Source organism: Haliotis asinina, chromosome 3 (assembly GCF_037392515.1).
Source record: "Haliotis asinina isolate JCU_RB_2024 chromosome 3, JCU_Hal_asi_v2, whole genome shotgun sequence".
Taxonomy (NCBI): Eukaryota; Metazoa; Mollusca; class Gastropoda; order Lepetellida; family Haliotidae; genus Haliotis; species Haliotis asinina.
This window is the reverse complement of record NC_090282.1, coordinates 69,954,160-69,972,221: the sequence shown is the minus strand read 5'-3', so window position 1 is coordinate 69,972,221 and position 18,062 is coordinate 69,954,160. Positions and strand designations below refer to the sequence as shown.

The 18,062-nt window shown below is 38.6% G+C and overlaps 1 protein-coding gene across 1 annotated transcript in view; it reads right to left on the bottom strand.

The window, feature by feature from the left end:
* LOC137278383 (multiple epidermal growth factor-like domains protein 10) overlaps positions 1-18,062 on the bottom strand; it is a 57,979-nt gene that overhangs the window by 19,630 nt on the left and 20,287 nt on the right. The window contains exons 2-14 of the mRNA XM_067810677.1: positions 13,733-13,960; positions 13,401-13,569; positions 13,193-13,320; positions 11,631-11,787; positions 11,336-11,442; positions 9,094-9,228; positions 7,046-7,180; positions 6,655-6,789; positions 6,319-6,453; positions 5,097-5,234; positions 4,314-4,451; positions 3,694-3,831; positions 3,102-3,239 (exon numbers count right to left, since the gene is read on the bottom strand). Coding sequence (XP_067666778.1) covers positions 3,102-3,239; positions 3,694-3,831; positions 4,314-4,451; positions 5,097-5,234; positions 6,319-6,453; positions 6,655-6,789; positions 7,046-7,180; positions 9,094-9,228; positions 11,336-11,442; positions 11,631-11,787; positions 13,193-13,320; positions 13,401-13,569; positions 13,733-13,960 — 1,881 coding nt within the window. The remainder of the gene's footprint in view (positions 1-3,101; positions 3,240-3,693; positions 3,832-4,313; positions 4,452-5,096; positions 5,235-6,318; positions 6,454-6,654; positions 6,790-7,045; positions 7,181-9,093; positions 9,229-11,335; positions 11,443-11,630; positions 11,788-13,192; positions 13,321-13,400; positions 13,570-13,732; positions 13,961-18,062) is intronic.

The window sequence follows — 18,062 nt, the reverse complement described above, 5'->3', positions numbered from 1 at the left end:
GATTACCAGACTTAAGGTAGTGGACCAAGACAATCAGCAATAGCTCTACTGAAAGTGAGTGAGTGAGTGAGTTAATATTTAACGTCACATCGGCAATATTGCAGCCATATCGTGACGAGAACATATGTGATATTAAAAACCCAAACATATGTGCACATTATGAAGAACCTGTCGACGAAGGACAGTAAAATCACTAGATTATCACAGTTAGTATTTATAACTAGCGTGGAAACTTAAACTCTACTGAAAGGTTCCTGAAATCCGGTATAGGTTTCAAGGGAGCGGTAGGAATTTTCTGATTCGGTTTTCCAACAATTTGGCATGCATGACAGGTCTTACAAAATTCAGCCACATCTGGTCTCAAACTGGGCCAAAAGAAATGTGCCAAAATTTTCTCACAAGTTTTGTTTACACCCAAATGACCTGCCATGGGACTTTCATGTGCCAATGAAAGTAAATGTTTTCGAAATAATTTCGGTACCACAATTTGATGGTACAATTTCCATTCATCCTCCGCAGGAACATCCGGCGACCTATATTTCCTCATCAGAACACCATCCTTGTAGTAATAACAAACTGGAACCTTGCTAACCTCCTCAAAAGAAACAGCCTTACTGGCCAACTTCTGCACTTCAACATCCTCACTTTGCAACTAATAAGCTGCTCACTGGAAAGAACATGTTCACCACCTGACAAACTATCTGACTTATCAAGAAGTCCTGAAGAGCTACTAAAGATAAGTCATCCGCCCCACCTCACAAAGAATGATCCATAAAAGTACCTGACAAATCATAAATCGTATCATTCTGAAATGCCTTTCGACATTGAACGAGTCACTGCACATAGGGAAAAATACCCAGAAATTCATCCTCCAACTTTTCAGTACTAACTGAACTCTCCGGCAAAACAGTGACAATAGGATCAGCGCCAACTTTAGCCCCCATAAGATCATTACCGATCAACAAATCGACACCCTGAACTGGGAGAGAGTCAAGAACACCAACTTTCACCTCACCTGAAGTCAGATCTGAGGTCAAATTTATAAAATGGAGAGGAGCAGAAGAATTGCCACCTTTACCCTGAAGCAAAACATCTGAGTTAGCTGAAGACTCATCACGAAAAGGCAAAATATCCTTCAAAATCAGAGACTGAAGAGCTCCAGTATCCCTCAAGATAACAACGGGTCGTGGGGTAGAATTATCTCCCATAAGTGGCACAGAACCCTTATACACAAAGGGTAAAAACTCCTTCCAAACTACAGAATCTGGAGACTTAGTCTCAGAGACAAAACTCTCCTCCGAACCACCTCTAAAGAAAGGCTTAGGTGCGATGGACACAAAAGCATTTGGGGAACCTGTAGCCTGATTTTTAAAATGGAGTTTGTAACATGTAGACACCAAATGACCTGGCTTCTTACAATATGCACAAACAAGATCAGAACCACTGGTAGTCTTAGGCTTAGACTGAAAAGTATGTGACTGCTTGGCACTAGAATTTGAACCTGTTCTAACACCACTGCAACCTGCATGTCCTAAAGTCTTAACCGGGGATAAGCCCTTATGGTCAGAAAACTTTGTATTACCCGGAGACCTAAAACAACTCTTGTGAATCAAACAATAATCATCTGCCAACATTGCTGCCTTATGTAAGTCATCAACCTTTTGTTCATCTAAATAAGTCTTAAGGTCAGCATGAACACTCTGCTTGAAATCTTCCATCAACACTAACTGTCTCAAACCATCAAAATCTGTGACCTCCTTAGACCCACACCACCTATCAAACAATGTTTCCTTTTCTCTAGCAAATGTCTCATTGTCCCTTTTGTGAACATTTCTGAATTTCTGACGATAAACCTCAGGTACTAACTCATAAGCTTTCAAAAGTGTACTCTTGACAAGATCATAATCTGAGCTTTGTTGTACTGACAAAGCTGAATAAGTTTTACCCTTCAAAACAGTTTGCAATAGTATAGTCCATGACTCTCTAGGCCACTTGAGATTTTCAGCAACTTTCTCAAAATGTAGAAAATATTTGTCAACTTCTTTGTCATTAAAAGGAGGTACGAGTCTAGCATGCCTTGCAATGTCAAACGTGAAAGAATCTAAGGACTGAGAAGGGTTTTCCAGCTTTTTCAGAGCAATTTCTCTGTCAATTTCCACTTTCTTCAATTCTAATTCATTTCTGTCTCTTTCCCTTTCTCGTTCCTTCTCCATCTCAAACCTTTTCATTTCCATTTCTAATTTATTAATTTCCAACAGGTCTGAACATTCCTCTGGCACTATTTCCATAACATCATCTTCAAAAATTCCTTCATCAATATAATGATTCAACATATTTTTCAAAATCTGAAATTTCCTCATAACAGGTTTGGCATCAAGTTTGAGATGTGAAGAAATTTGTACTAAATCTGATTTCCTCAACTGACTACTTGTCTGTGAGTCAGGGGACAATACAAACTTTTCAAGTTCAAACACCATTTTGCTGGTTCCACAATTAACTTGTTGCAAAACTGCAGAAATCTGGAATATATTTCACAAAAGGTCTCAACTGTCAAATGAATTCTATCCTGGACGATCCCACAATTTTGTTACAGTTAAGAATTTACTGTGACAAACAATGTAAGAAAAAACATGTGAACCAGCAAAACAGAACAGAGACAGTTCGTTTACGTTCAAATTATGTATTGTTATGTAACGAGAGCAAGGTATACAAAGTCACAAGTCAGTATAACACTGGTTCTCCTTTTCAATATATAGATGTTGGTTTGTTACTATCCAAATTATATATATTTAGAGACTAAACAAGCATTAGTCTACCCGTACCTGTCCATGGTCAGATTGAAAAAAAGAATGATGAATAACCTACCGTCTTAAAACCCATGTAAACGCACATTCTTTGTCCATGGGGATAAATTAGCCTTCGGAAGGTAAAATACCCCGGGCGGAAAAGGGTGTCATGTAAATGCAACTTTGGGGACCCAACTGCAAACTTTATGCCCGATGAATTACACGCGGATCATGCATCTAATTGCTAAAAAAAAGTGCAAATATCGCGCATGTGAAGAGAATGTATAGGATATATGTTTTGCATAAATAACTCACCCTTATCACACTTAACTCCTTCCCAGCCTGCCTTACATCCATCCGGGCACTGACCAGTCACGTGATCGCAGACTGTCCCTGTCCTGCAGTGTAAGCAGCTGAATGCACACCTTGAACCGAATGTGCCCTCTCTGCACACTGCAAAAGAGGATATATATATGTATGCATGCATGCGTGTGTGTCTGTGTGTGTGTGTGTGTGTGTGTGTGTGTGTCTGTGTATATGGAATATTTGCCAACACTACTTTCACAAGATATGTTTTTGTAGATTCACGCTCCACCTCCTTTTCTCAGTAGTACGCCCCCTCTTCACACACCCCACTTCTGATGCGCCCCTGATGCGGCATATGCATGTATTTTTTATCTTGCGTAGGTTGTATAAACACAAAACATACGGGACAATGAAACATTGCAGTATCGTTATTGGTTCAGTATAGTCATACGTACTAGGATGTGATGCCACACGTATAATTAGTTGAGGAAACAATCTAATATGATTAGACACGTGAATGTTGATGACATTTAAGTTATGTTTTGTACAATATTAACTGAACATTATAGTCAGGGTCATTGAGAAACACGTGACAGCGTACCCTCGTCACACTTAGATCCAGTCCATCCAGTTTCACATCCAGCCGTGCACTGACCAGTCACGTGATTGCAAACACTTCCTGTTTGACAGTTGGAACAGATTGATCTACAGCCCGAGCCGTATGTGCCTTGACTGCACTCTGCAAAGCACACATCAAATGATAGTAGTGATAGTATCATGTTGCTTGCTACATACAATATAAATATATTATATATCATCTTGTGAAGTCTGATAGCAATAAGGTATCATGGACATTGTATTTTACAAAAGTCGTGAAACAATCATTTCTATTCTAGAACCAAGGCAGGTACAGGGAACATATTACTACTTTCGTCAATCTACGTATGTTATAGGCTAGGGATTAGAACAGAAACGCATTTCACCAACAACATATGCACAACATGCTTTCGCAGAGCACAAGAAACCATTTGAATTGTGAATGGAAATAAAGTATTTTACTTTTCACAATTGCATTCGTGGAAATTAAATATTGCAATGGACATGAAAGGCAGCGTAGCATAACTGTATGATATACATGTATGTTATTTGGGTACTGAACGTAATAACTGAAGGGCACTAGACATGACGACTAACGAAAATAATATGCAGTTGACAACCTACTCTCGTTACACTTAGATCCAGTCCATCCAGGTTCACATCCAGCCGGGCACTGACCAGTCACGTGATCACAGGCACTTCCCGTGTGGCAGTTGGAACACCTCGATCTGCATCCTAAGCCGTAGGTGCCATCACGACACACTACAAAGAAGATAAGAAATGATATCAGAAGAAACACATATTTCAAGAATATTTCTAGCAAGAAACCACCAAAAGAAATTAAGTAAATATATACATGAGCAATAAGACCATGGGAACTTGGTGACCAAAACTGAATGTACGCTTCAATATGTGGGTCAAATGTTACCGCCAAAGCGCATTTTGATAAGAGTTTCTGATGTAGTTGAATGCTATATGAAGCAGGTAATAAGACCTGCTTACACCGTGCATGTCACATGGGAAACATTTATCTTTACCTTGGTTGTTCTAAAGAAAACTGCCATTCACCTATCACCGACAAACGACCACTTATATTTTATTCAATCATGAAATCAGAACTTCAGTTCGAATCGATTTTCCAAAGTATTAACGTCGTCAGTTGTAGACATCTATGACTAATATTTAGAAGTTATCATGTAATGTATTTCTGGCTTAGAAAATACGTAAAGGTAAGTGTTATGCAAATCATAAGAACCTTTGCACGCATTGTGATATGTGTTGAAGATGTAAAATATGTTGTATGCCCTGTGTTTGGCGGTAGACCTTACAGTATGTATGCAGTTTGCCCTTGCAATAAATTGCACTGAATGACCACTCATGGTAAATAATAAACAGGTGACAACATACTCTCGCTACACTTAGATCCAGTCCACCCTGGTTCACATCCGATGGGGCACTGACCAGTCATGTGGTTGCAGACACTTCCGCTTTGGCAGTTGGAACAGATTGATCTACATCCCGAGCCGTATGTGCCTTGACTGCACTCTGCAAAGTGCATAAGATACTGTACATGTATAATTATTACAGCATGCTTCCGTCAAATATGTTGTGAATCCGACAGCAATAATTTCACAAATTGAAAAACAAAGCATTTACACGGCAAAAATAACCTAACTGAAACGAAATGGAAACTTATGTTTCAGGTAGGTTTCCGGATGGTTTCTTTACGTTTCCATCAAGTTTCCGGAAAATGGAAACTCGTAAGTTACCCACAATCCGATAGGGCTCCAGTGAGTTTACGTTGCCCAGATTCCAATAGGGGCTCCAGTGGGTTTCCTTTAAAGTTTTGTAAACGATGCGGAAACTCTCATTGTTGTTTCCAGATGCTGAAACCTAACGGAAACCTACATTACCCAGTATCTACTAGGTTTAGGTAAGAACGGCAACGATGTTATTTTTGCTGTGTTGCTTTTCGTATATTTTAGGGCAAAATGCAACCTTTACATTAAGTTACCATCAGATTTCCAAATGAAATTCCAAGTGCACAAAAGAGGTTCCAGGGAAAACTATGAAAAAACATCACTGGCACCACACACCGATCTATGTTTTTACGTTCATTGTGTATAATTACTATTCAGTATAGAAGCAGAAGAAACATAATTAATCGGTGTGACACCAATGCGGGCTTTGATACGTGTAAACAACACCGCAGCGAATCAGTCCAAAGAGATCGGTTGTCCGCTTCATGGATATCTTGAACCTAAGTCAAGCAAAAGTTATTACGATGATAGTGCTCTGTAGCATTAAAGGAACTGTTTCAAACCGCCATATATCATTACGTACAAAATGCCATAAATGCGTCTGCTGTTTAACCGAGCTGAATAAGAGAGAAGTTGTCAGAACACTAAGCAATGGAAACAACTTCGCAGAGCGAAAGATCTGTACAAATATAGTAGTTAGATGTGAAGTATGACTTTGTGATGATAAGTACTCATCAAGTCTCGATATCCAGTATGTAAGCCGCAAACCATCAGCTGATGTTAGACACTCTTTACAATGAGTGGTATTGCATGTAATATACAACAGCCTATACAAATACAGAGTAAACGTTTACAAACTGTTATCCTACTTGTTTTGCACAGGGATCCTGTCCAGCCATCTTGACATCCAGCTGGACATAGTCCGGAGCTTTTGTCACATGATACACCAGATGCACACAGACCACAAGACTCGCAAGAAGCGCCGTAGGTATTAGGAAGACACGCTGACAAGAATTAAATGAGTATTAAGCAAAACAAACAGAAAAATTATATTTTGAAAAAAAAAACACAAAGGAAAACAATCCAAACCACATCAACGAAGTTATCAAAACACATCAAGACTTGTTTCCGTTATGGTAAAATCAATAAATCCATTTCTGAACTGAACAAGGGAAAATGCCGAGAGAAAATGGCAGGTAATTTACCTCTATCACACTTGTCCCCTGTCCAACCCGACTCACATCCAGCTGGACATACACCTGACAACCGGTTACAAGAGACGCCTCCAGCGCACTTCCCACAAGGAGAACACCCGGGACCATAGGTATTAGTCTGGCAGACTGGCAACAATAGACAGGCAAATGCAATAACCAGTTTTACAATTTGAAGAAGCTGTGCGCGATACTATTACGCGGTAACTGAAAGCCTTACTACAAATGGTTTTGATTTATCCTTGTATAAATATTCATCATCTTCTTGTAAGTGCTTTGGAGTCAGTGGTAACAAGTGGGACGTTTGTGATGTTTCAATTTTTTTATAATAAATAACACTTGCTTCCACAGTATTTCAGTTAGCTCTCGGTAAGGATGGTCAAACCTGTTTTACAGTCGTGTCCAGTCCATCCGGCAATACAGCCCAGTGGACAGGTACCATTGATGGGGTTACACGTTGCTCCTGTACAATTGCCGCACGTCAACCTACATCCTTCGCCGTAGGTTCCCCGAGAACAAACTAACGACAATACAACGATAAAGTGACGTGAAGGTCCACTGGGAAAACATAGACAGGGAAACAGAGTAATGTAAATAAGCAATCTGAACATTAGGACTTCATTATGTTTTCAGACTGAATCTCATGTCTCCAGACTTCTAACATTAATTCGTTTCAGCATCCAGTATTACTTGACGTCATCGGATCAAAAAACACCCTTTCTACTGGCTAATACGACATCGTCTCGTGTTCGGTGAGATATGTTTGAGTCATAAGTGACATAATGGTAGTGCTGCAGCCAAAGCAGTCCTCAAACAAATCTGTGACGCCACTTTCCCTCTCATACACCAATTATATCTAACATCCATGACCTGTGACCCAAACAGGAATAATACATTACATCCAGTGAAACCAATTATCGGTTTCACCTACTTGAGTTGTCAGTCCAGACTTGATGATATACTATATATATGTGCCATTGATGATATACTTATGAATATTTACTGAAAAATGACAACTCTCTATTTTGTCTCCTTTGTGATGAAAGAATTACGGTCAAGGATATCCTGCTTGACTGCATCAATGTTGTCTTCACACTTGATACTATATCAAGTAATCATCTGTGTAGGATCTTTTAAATAGTTAGTTCTAAAAATTTAATAGTTCTTTGGGTATTGTTTTGTCAAGGCAAATTGATCTCATTGATACATTTTGAGATACATACTTATTTTGTTCCCTATAAATTGATTGTGTATGAAAATGAGATTGAGGGTTGAGGCATTGTGAAGATATTGGTTCTCGAGAGGTCACCGAGCCTTCTTTGAAGGAATGTTATACCATCCACTCCCATGTTTGCAATACATCTGGGAATTTTCGTTGTTGGTTTGAATACATTTTATAGCGAAATGGGAATGATGCAAATCATTACGGGGAACAGTAAGGAAGCAGAAGTCCCCGACATAGTGGTCTAAATTGTGCTGCTGGCGATCCGTGCCCTGCTTTTAATAACGCGTTATTGAATAATGATTAAGCATGTTAAAGGATATATACAGTTTTAAATTTAGTTAGTATACTTTTTATACATGACAACGTTTTATGGTGTAGACACATTTATGATAATGCATAACTTTCTGTCGTTCCGATATGGTTGATGTATTGTCAGTGTAACGTAAAATGGTAAATAATTCCATCTATGTCATGGACGTCGTGAGAAGAATGAACATAACATGCAATGTGTAAAACTTTCTTATTGCCACAGCCACAGTTACTGGAGCAGAAGCTTCTCTTCTGCACAAATTAGCACTGGGTCAGAACTGTCGATGTACTTGCACTTTATAAACCACCGTTTCTGGATGTACGACTGATTAGTTGTTCCAGACATTGACATTGCAAGCAGGACGATTTGGAAAGGAAGATTAATGACTTCAGTTTTCAACTTCAAAGATTTCGCCTACCAATTCGTTGCTAAAGATTTATTGTGTTTGAGTTTGGGTAGATTTCATCCGAATCTGCCCCCATCACTTTGATGCCTTTTCAGATCACACACGTACATCCCCCAAACAAACAAAAACCACTTATTAAACAATGGAAAACAAATAAATTAGCAGAATTAAGTTGAAACAGGTAGTATTATGATGCCACTTGCTGGGATACTGTCCTCTCCAAAAATGAAAAGTAAATGGCAAGATACATTAAAAACTCCATTGATTAGCTGAAGTAAAGTTAGTGGAACATTGTGTCATGAAGTATGTAGAGCCAGATTTATTTATTTGTAAACACGGAACACGAGTTGTAAGTATCAAAATTATTCTGGCTCAGGATATATTTAATTTGAGGTTTGGACTATTTGTTTTTTTCATTCTGTTCCATCTTGGTAAATATCCACTAAATAGCAGGTTTTGTTGGGAAATCAAAATTATTTGAAAAGTTTCTACCTTGCGAGCAATTGTTCCCTTGGTAACCAGGGGCACATCCACCGATACAAAAGCCACTGGTCTTTTCACATACAGACCTTTCCCTGCAGTTTCCACAATCCCTACAGTCCTCTCCATACTGACCCGAAGGACATCCTATAACAGAAATTCAGCTTTGAGGCACACCACGTACAACTAAGTGCTACAGCAGGTGAAATGTAGAAAATATCTTTATCATTCATATTTCCCAGCATTTGGAGAAGTCGTTTCTAAGACGTTCTCTTGAAACAAATCCACCAAAATACAAGCATAGAAACAATATAAGTATGTTCACCTACATTCCGTTGTAAAATAACATCGCACAAAATAAATCCTTATAAAATATCAATGATTTCAAGTGTTTACTATTTTACCTCGATGTACAGATCTATGCTCATGCTGTTGAGCACTGGCTTGTCTGGCGCAGATTCGCTTATTTACAGACCGCCGCCATATAGCTGGAATATTGCTGAGTGCTGCGAGAAATTAAACTCGCTCGCTCACTCACACCTCTATGTACGTCGATGTAACTAACACATGCGAAGCCACGTCACTTGTTACTTTGACCAAAGTATCTGAAATTGTTGACGCGTTGTTGGGCGAATTGCTTTTCAACGCACCCTACGTTTTTGTCGTACGTCATATGCAGTATAATGACGCAAATGTTGCCGTTGCAGTCTGAGAACATTATGGATTAACCCACACAGATTGACCGTCATCTAAATGGTGACGATCGACGGCCGTGCAAAACGTTAACTTACTCCAATGGCTTTGTTGAATGAACAAGATTACTCGGTTATGTGAACTCTCATCTTGTATGAAAACACCCGCCATAGTATCATGGTATCCTAAGTAAATACTTTACTACGAAGAAAAGCAAAACAAAACAAAAAACAAAACAGAACAAACAGAAAAAATGGCCAAAACAACCTAAACAGGAAAACACGTAGTGATTCCATATCCAAAGTTAATAAATAATTATGGTGTTTGTAAAGATTCAATATCCAAAGTTAATGAATAATAATGGTTCAAATCGAAAGTTCATAAATAATAGTGTAGTTTGTAGTGATTCCATATCCAAAGTTTATAAATAATAATGGTCCTTGTAGTCATTCCATATCCAAATAAATTAAATAACCTTGGTGTTTGCAGTGATTCCATATCCAAAGTTATTAAGTAATAATGGTGTTTGTAGTGTATTCCACATCCAAAGTTCATAAATAATACTGGTCCACATCCAAAGTTTATAAATAATAATGGTGTTTGTAGTGATTCCATATCCAAAGTTAATAAGTAAGAATGTATTTTGTAGTGATTCCATATAAAAATAATATATAAAAAATACTGGTCCTTATCCAGATAATAACTTAGTTTGTTGTGATTCCATATATTGTTAATAAACAATAATGGTCCATTTCCAAAGTTATTAATTAATAATGTGGTTTGTAGCTATAACGATTTCATATCCAAAGTTAATAAATAATAACGTAGTTTGTAGTTTTTCCATATCTAAAGTTAATAAATAGTAATGGTGTATGTACTGAATCCATATCCAAAGTAAACAAAAAATAATGTAGTATGTAGTGATTCCATATCCAAAGTAAATGAATAATAATGGTGTTTGTACTGATTCCTTATTCAAAGTTACTAAATAATAATGTAGCTTTTAGTGATTCCATATTGAAAGTTATTGAATAATAATGTAGTTTGTAGTGATTCGATATCCAGAGTTAATAAATAATACTGGTCCATGTGCACAGTTTATAAATAATAATTTATTTGTAGTGATTCCATATCTAAAGTTAATAAGTAATAATGGTGTTTGTAGTGATTCCATATCCAAAATTGATGAATAATACTGGTCCATATCCAAAGTTAATAAATAATACTGTAGTTTGAAGTGATTCCATATCCAAAGTTGATAAATAATACTGGTCCATATTCAAAGTTAATGAATAATATTGGTGTTTGTAGTTATTTTAAATATCCAAAGTTAATAAATAATAATGGTATTTGCAGTGATTCTATATCCAAAGTTAATAAGTAATAATGGTGTTTGTAGTGATTCCATATCCATGAATATTGGTTAGAGTGTGCCATGATAATGTCACTGTGTTGATTTTACTTTTCGATGGAATATGACTTAACTTTTGTGTCATAACCTGGTTGCTTTGAAATTTCGTATCAAAGTTCACGTATACAATAATCCAAGAAAGAGTATTACCTGTTGAATTTCTGTTAGAAAAGACATGGATTCCAGCAAGCTGTGTCAAAGAAGCTGTGTTAATTATGCCTACGTTACCTCCTCTTGCAGGCATGTTGAGGACTGCTCTGCGGAAAAGAAACTCCAACATCAATGGAGAAAAGTTTATGCACCCACCCTATTAATGATGATTTTTATCCTCTATAGTGGCAAAGCTGATTATTAAAGAACATATAAAAGTTTTCCTCATCATAGCACTCCAAATAATTGCGTGATTTATCAATATCGTTGGTGCAAAATGTTTTATCTTTCCTACCTTCTCCTCCAGTCAGTGAAGTAGAGTGCTCCATCATGGTATGAAATACCAAAGTAGTGAGCACCAGGTTCAGACAGCAGTACTTTTCTCTGTGTTCCATCTAAATACACGGACTCTACCTTGTGAGTCTTGGCGTCGCACCAGTACAGAATTCCATCTGACGTGGAAAGAGAAAAGTAAACAGCAGATCATTGATAGCGTTATACATAGGCTTAAGGGTGTAAGTAATAATGTTAACGATTGGCGCATTTGAAAACAGTGACTGTGATGAAAATACCGTTCGGGGTCATTCTGAAGTGTCACGCCTCATGTTGTATCTGTAAAATTGTTGTGAGAAGTCTAGCTGATTTTGGTGAAATTGAACTTGATTATTTCGATGTATATGGCTTCCAACCACATTTGTGTCAAAGAGGATGCATAAATCAGTGGCACAAATGATCTCTTTGAATTTATCACATACGTAGGAGGACGTATCCAGGCATATCCCTCATACTAATATTTTAGGTCGCACCATGGATGGACCTATATGTGGCAAAATCTGAATAAAAGATTTGGGAGATAATAAAAGAGGACAGCCACACAATCACCAACGCCGGGTATCCAGACATGTCATAGTTACATTTCGACGTATAGTCCAACACTGACGTTTGAAAAAGGCCAGTGACTAGGCCTGAACAACAAACATGAAACCTTCAGTTTTACTTTTCAGGCCAGTCACTTCATTCAAGCGAATGCATGAGCAGGATTCTTCTCTTACGCAACCCGCTTCACGTAAAGTCGGCGGATGGTGATCATGAGTTCTGTCATTATTTTCACAGATGTAAAACTAGCATGCAAGAAGGAGGATTCGAGTGATCCTTGTACACTCAGAGTGGTCAGAATCATTATCAGTCCATCTGCATGCAAAAAAGACACCGAATTGGACTTTACAGGGGAATCGTTGCCTAGTCAAAGCCAGCAAGAACAGACAATACGAAGCCTCCCCAATATCCCAAGATTTTGTATCATCCCGAGTTTAAGATGGGTTGTGTCCCCAGTGAAGAATCCAGACACTCCCCTGACCAACAGATCAGGAGGCATCAAAAAAGGCATTGGCATTAATGAGGAGTCTGATTACGGTGTAACTGGTATGCAAGCGAGACATTTCAGTGACGACGTCCGCATATTTAGCATCTTTTTTCCTGAATCTGTCTCATCATGGACACAAAATTCAATAACATACATAAATTCATTGCAATTGTATTTATAATAAAGGGCAAGATCTCAAGGACAGGTGAGTGTAAATTCCTCTAAGGCTGTACTACTCCATAGAGGTTCAAAGGCAGAACATGGTCAGGGCCTTACCGCTGAGTTAAAACCACTGACAGGACGGATGCAGTAATATATAGAACTAACGAAACAAACCAAAGTGTGGGTCAAGATATGCTTTTTGTGCCAAGGAATTGCAGCCACTTACAAGGTGTTGGACTATCTTTTTTTTAATTTATTGGATAATAAACATTTCCTGAGCTTAACTTATTTAGAAACACATAAGCTGCAAAGTGAATAAAAGCAGAACTAACTTTTTTTGTCAATTGTTAGCCCATTTGGCCACCCCAGACCGGTTGTGACTATCTTTCTGTTATTACTTCCGTCATAATCAGCTGTTGAAATGTGAGGGTTTGCTCCCCAGTCTGTCCAGTACATCTTCCTGAAAAAATACATGTAAATATTACGTATATTTCTGTTGATTTACAAGACGATTGGAAAGAACAAGATATTGTAACCTACCTTCTTGCCTCAACAACAACAATGTCCCTGGGTTCGTCAAGATCCTCAGTGAGGATGATTTCGTGGTAAGTGCTATTCATGTCCATGACAGCGATTATGTCATTTCCAGTGTCCGTGTAAAATATCTTTCTTGCAGATGAATCAACACAGATCCCATCAGGAACAGCACCTGTTACAAACACATATATAACTATGGGCACTGTAGTATGTTTACAACAGATTCTCAATTATCAGATGAATACGTACTCAATTGGTGAAAAAGGCAAAATAGCACTGAACAATATTTGAATGAGTTTCCTCTTGATAATTAAGTATGACTAGATAGAACGTACTTGAATTCAAAGACAGGATGATCCGAGATGTCTTTGTGGTGAGGTCTGTGGCACTAATCAGTTTGAGTGGAACATCTGTCCAATACATTGTGTTCTCTACAGGGTCAAAGTCTATGGCTACAGGGCGGTTGCTTACGACCACACTTTGTATTGTCGATACTGGCAACTTGATCTGAAATATGTGTCCAGGATTCCAGTTTCCAAGTAGTATAGTCAGTTCAGGATCACCTGTCAAGAGATTCATTATCATAATTTGAACTCCAGCAATCTCACAGTCATGATATACAAACACAACATAACAAAAGTTCAATTCAAGAATTCAAAGCTTGTCCCGGCGCAGAGATTGAGAAAACAATGGATAACATTAAAGACACTGCTTTGACTCAACGGTAGACGTCTTTTAATCATCTACAGATTGCTTCATAAGAAAGACATCATGACACATAACAACCTATAATGCACTGGAACAATTCCAACAATTGGTCAATTGAGGTTAACCCAAGTAAGGGCATTGCATTGGATTACGAAGCAAGACTATTTTGAGAAACTAGATACAGGTCTAAAATATCTGTTGCAAAATCTTTTTTCGAAACTGTTGAAAGTGCACTTCGCCAATTTTGATAACGTTCATTATGATACCACCAGCAGCCAAAAATCAGTCTCTATCACACCATGTCGGTGCTTTTCTTACATATACAGTCCGTTTGGCTCAAAAGCGGACCGATGAATTGCAGTCTAGCTTGAAAACTAAGAATCGTAACATACTCAATGTGCCTTTCTCTGTACTCCTCCCTCGTAATATAGAGTGAGCTGTGTCAATATTTTAATGATAGTTTCTTAAACATCTTTTCTTTTATTAATGGGACAAAAATTTTGCAAAAACGTCACAGAGCTGGTATTGGTCATTGGTCCGCTTTTTGAGCCAAACGGACTATAGTTTATCGTTTGTTTATGATATAATGAGGTTTGTCACGTAAAATTTAACTACAGGTGCACTTTTTGTAAACTCACTTCAAGATGGTTAAGTCATTTCACTGAGAATTGGTCTTCGGGGACTCATGCTTATCGTATGATTCAACTAACGGGACCCGGTGGTGAAGCCGCTGACTTAGATGACATTCAAATTTGTTCACTGGTCACGAGGGAGGCATAGGTTGATGTAACGTCGATGATTATTTATGTTCCAGAGTCCGAAGGACGTACCGAAACATGAGTCACATTAACCTATTCAGACTATCACCTACTTTTCATCAGATCCACATTTTCTCGTTTGAAAGTGAAAATAGATAACACAAACAACTCCGGTTACACTGAATTCCAATTCCTTGTTGCAACAGAAGATGGTATTTAGAAATGAATTCTATTGTTACACTCTAATAACGCCGTTTTTCTATGTTTATGGCAAAGAATAGGTAGCATGACTTTAATTGAGTGAGTTTAGTCTTACACCGCACTCAGCATTATTCCAGCTACATTGCGACTGTCTGTAAATAATCGAGTCTGGACCAGACAATCCAGTGATCAACAACATGACAATCGCTCTGCACCTTTGGGAACCGATGACATGTGTCAACCAAGCTAGTCTGACCACCCGATCCCGTTAGTCGCCACTTACGACAAGCATAGTCGCCTTTTAAGGCAAGCGTGGGTTGCTGAAGGCCTATTCTACCCTGGGACCTTCACGGGTCGACCGTAACAAATGAATTATATTTTAAAATTCTAGTAACACCGTTTGTTCTACGTTTTATGACGAAGTATAGGTAGCATGACCTTAAATGAGACGTCACAGACTGTCCCTGTTTGATAAAATGATCCACGATTGTCTGGTGCATTATTTTCAGAACAATGTATGGTAAAATACGTGTTTTACGGACACAAACTGTTAAGCAGGTTTTCGCTTTGGGACATTTGCTGCATACTTTCGTGGAAATTCGTTGAACGAACTACGGGTACTACTAGTGAAAATAAGTTGTCCCATTAAGTTCGTGAAATATTGAATATGATAGAATATTCCTGAGTGCTGCATTAAACCATACAGAACAACAAACTGAATCGTAAACACACCTTACCAAGCAATAGTGTTAAACATGTGATTATAAAACGCGATGCATAAACAACATAATTTGGGAAAACCGAAAACGTATACAACGCAAATGTAAATAGGAATTTTAGTCAGTGTTGACATTAACGTTCGTTTCCATAATCTGTTTGTTTGTAATACCCTATTTGCATTATGTGCTGTTATGTTATCATTTTCATGAGGCTGTGGTATCAGGAGGAAAGACATTTGAAAGGGTTGTTTATGCATAGACGATGACGCCCCTGGTACAGACATTACTTCCTGGTTTATTTTCATTACACCATGACGATGGGAATGGCGCACTGTTACGCTTTACTGTTTACATTATACACACATACCGCTCACTGAACATACACACAAGCAACATACATGTATACACAATGACAACGCCGTATACTCAACCAGGACACAAACGTTTTACCTACATTGTTGGGGTAGGTGATTCAGTAGATAATAGGAGTGATGTAGAGGTGAAGAAACTAGATATAGAAGCACGTCGACCCTACGCGAAGTGGCATTAACTGATCAAGAAAAGGGTCTTTCTTGGTTCATTATCATGGCCATCAGAAACAACGCAATGGCACAGGATTAACTTTTGCGCCACTTTCTGCTGCTCTGTTACTGTTTTTCCGCGTTATCGTTTCCGTGAGGCTGTGGCATGAGGAAACAGTTAAAATGATTGTTGATGCATGCAAGATAAAGTCGGGGGCATTGAGTGAGTTAGTGATTATAGTTTTGGCATGGGTTATTTGAACCGTTATTGCATTTTAAACAGAATGTCTTTTATAGCTACAAGCTACAGTATCTCCAGGATACTATGGGCAATACGTTACAAATAAGTAATTGCTCCATCAGCTTGATTCAGAGAAGCGTGCCTTGAATTCTTTGGGCCATGAAAATCTACTCATAAATGCCCGTTGACGTGAATGTATTCATGTACCTTGAAAGTGGTGTCCTTGACAAACACGTGCACTTCAACGTGGAGGTGTGTGAATGCTAGGTATGAACATCCTTCACACGCTTGCACGCTAATTCGATTAATCTTGAAGTGTCTAACGTCACCCCAAACAGATACGTAAATGATACGACACGAGATAAAAGAAAAATAAATATGTCATGTCAGTGTGACCAGCCTTTTAACATACACGGTCGGTTGAAGTTGAATACATACCGTTTTAGGTTCTTTTTGATACAGTGGTCGTGTTCAAACGTATCTATTTATATATCTTACTGGTACACTGTACCCCTGAACAGCAATAGAGTTGTTTGAGTAGGAATTGCATTATCACAATTGCAGTACGCACAATGCGAAATATTAAACACAATACATGTTATGAAAAGATTTATTCTTGAATGAGCACAAGAAATTCAATACCAGATTAAGAAATTCGCCGTTAATGTCTCTAACTTCCCTCTCTGTGAAACGTAATACGTATTACATATACTAGGCACATAAAGAAACTGTTAAAAACAAATTTTTAAAATCTACATTTATCAATACCGTGTAGACACATAAGGATTTAAACTCAGAGATTAGTGACATGTATCCAACATGCATGCACGTGCCACATTCCGTTACGTCAGTGGCTTTGTCTTGGAGACGTTGTTGCACGTGCATTCAGGGAAAAAGAAACAGAGCAAACGAATGCCAAACAATACTGTCACTTTGGAAAGCTCAACCCCTGCCCTTGCGATCGTTGAAAAAAATCAAACGGCTATTGAAACGCATAGCATGCCAAGGCTAACGTCTGCACAACGACATGAGGCCATTGGGATGGTCCGTGGGGGAATGTCTCAACGACAAGTGGCTGCACATTTCCACTGCCACCGGACCATCATTTCTGCACTGATGAGACGCTACCAGAACACAAATGACGTTATTGATCGGTTAACGTTACGTTCTGGTTAACAACGCCAAGACAGGACAGGTGGATATGGGTGATCCATCTTCGCCACAGACTACAGTGATGACTGCCCGGGCTGTTCCATTACTTCGCCGTGTTCACAGTTCGACAACGTTTACGTCATCATTGGATCAGTCGACGACGTCCCGCCATACGACCTATCCTGACACAACGTCATCGACAAGCTCGTCGGATGTGGTGCCCTTGTTTTGGTGGAGAAAGGTCGATTTACAGATGAGTCCAGGTTAACATTTCCCATAGTGATGGACGTCAACGTGTCCATAGACGCGTGGGAGAACGTTATGCACAGGCCTGTATCTTGGAGAGGAATCACTTTCATTGTGGT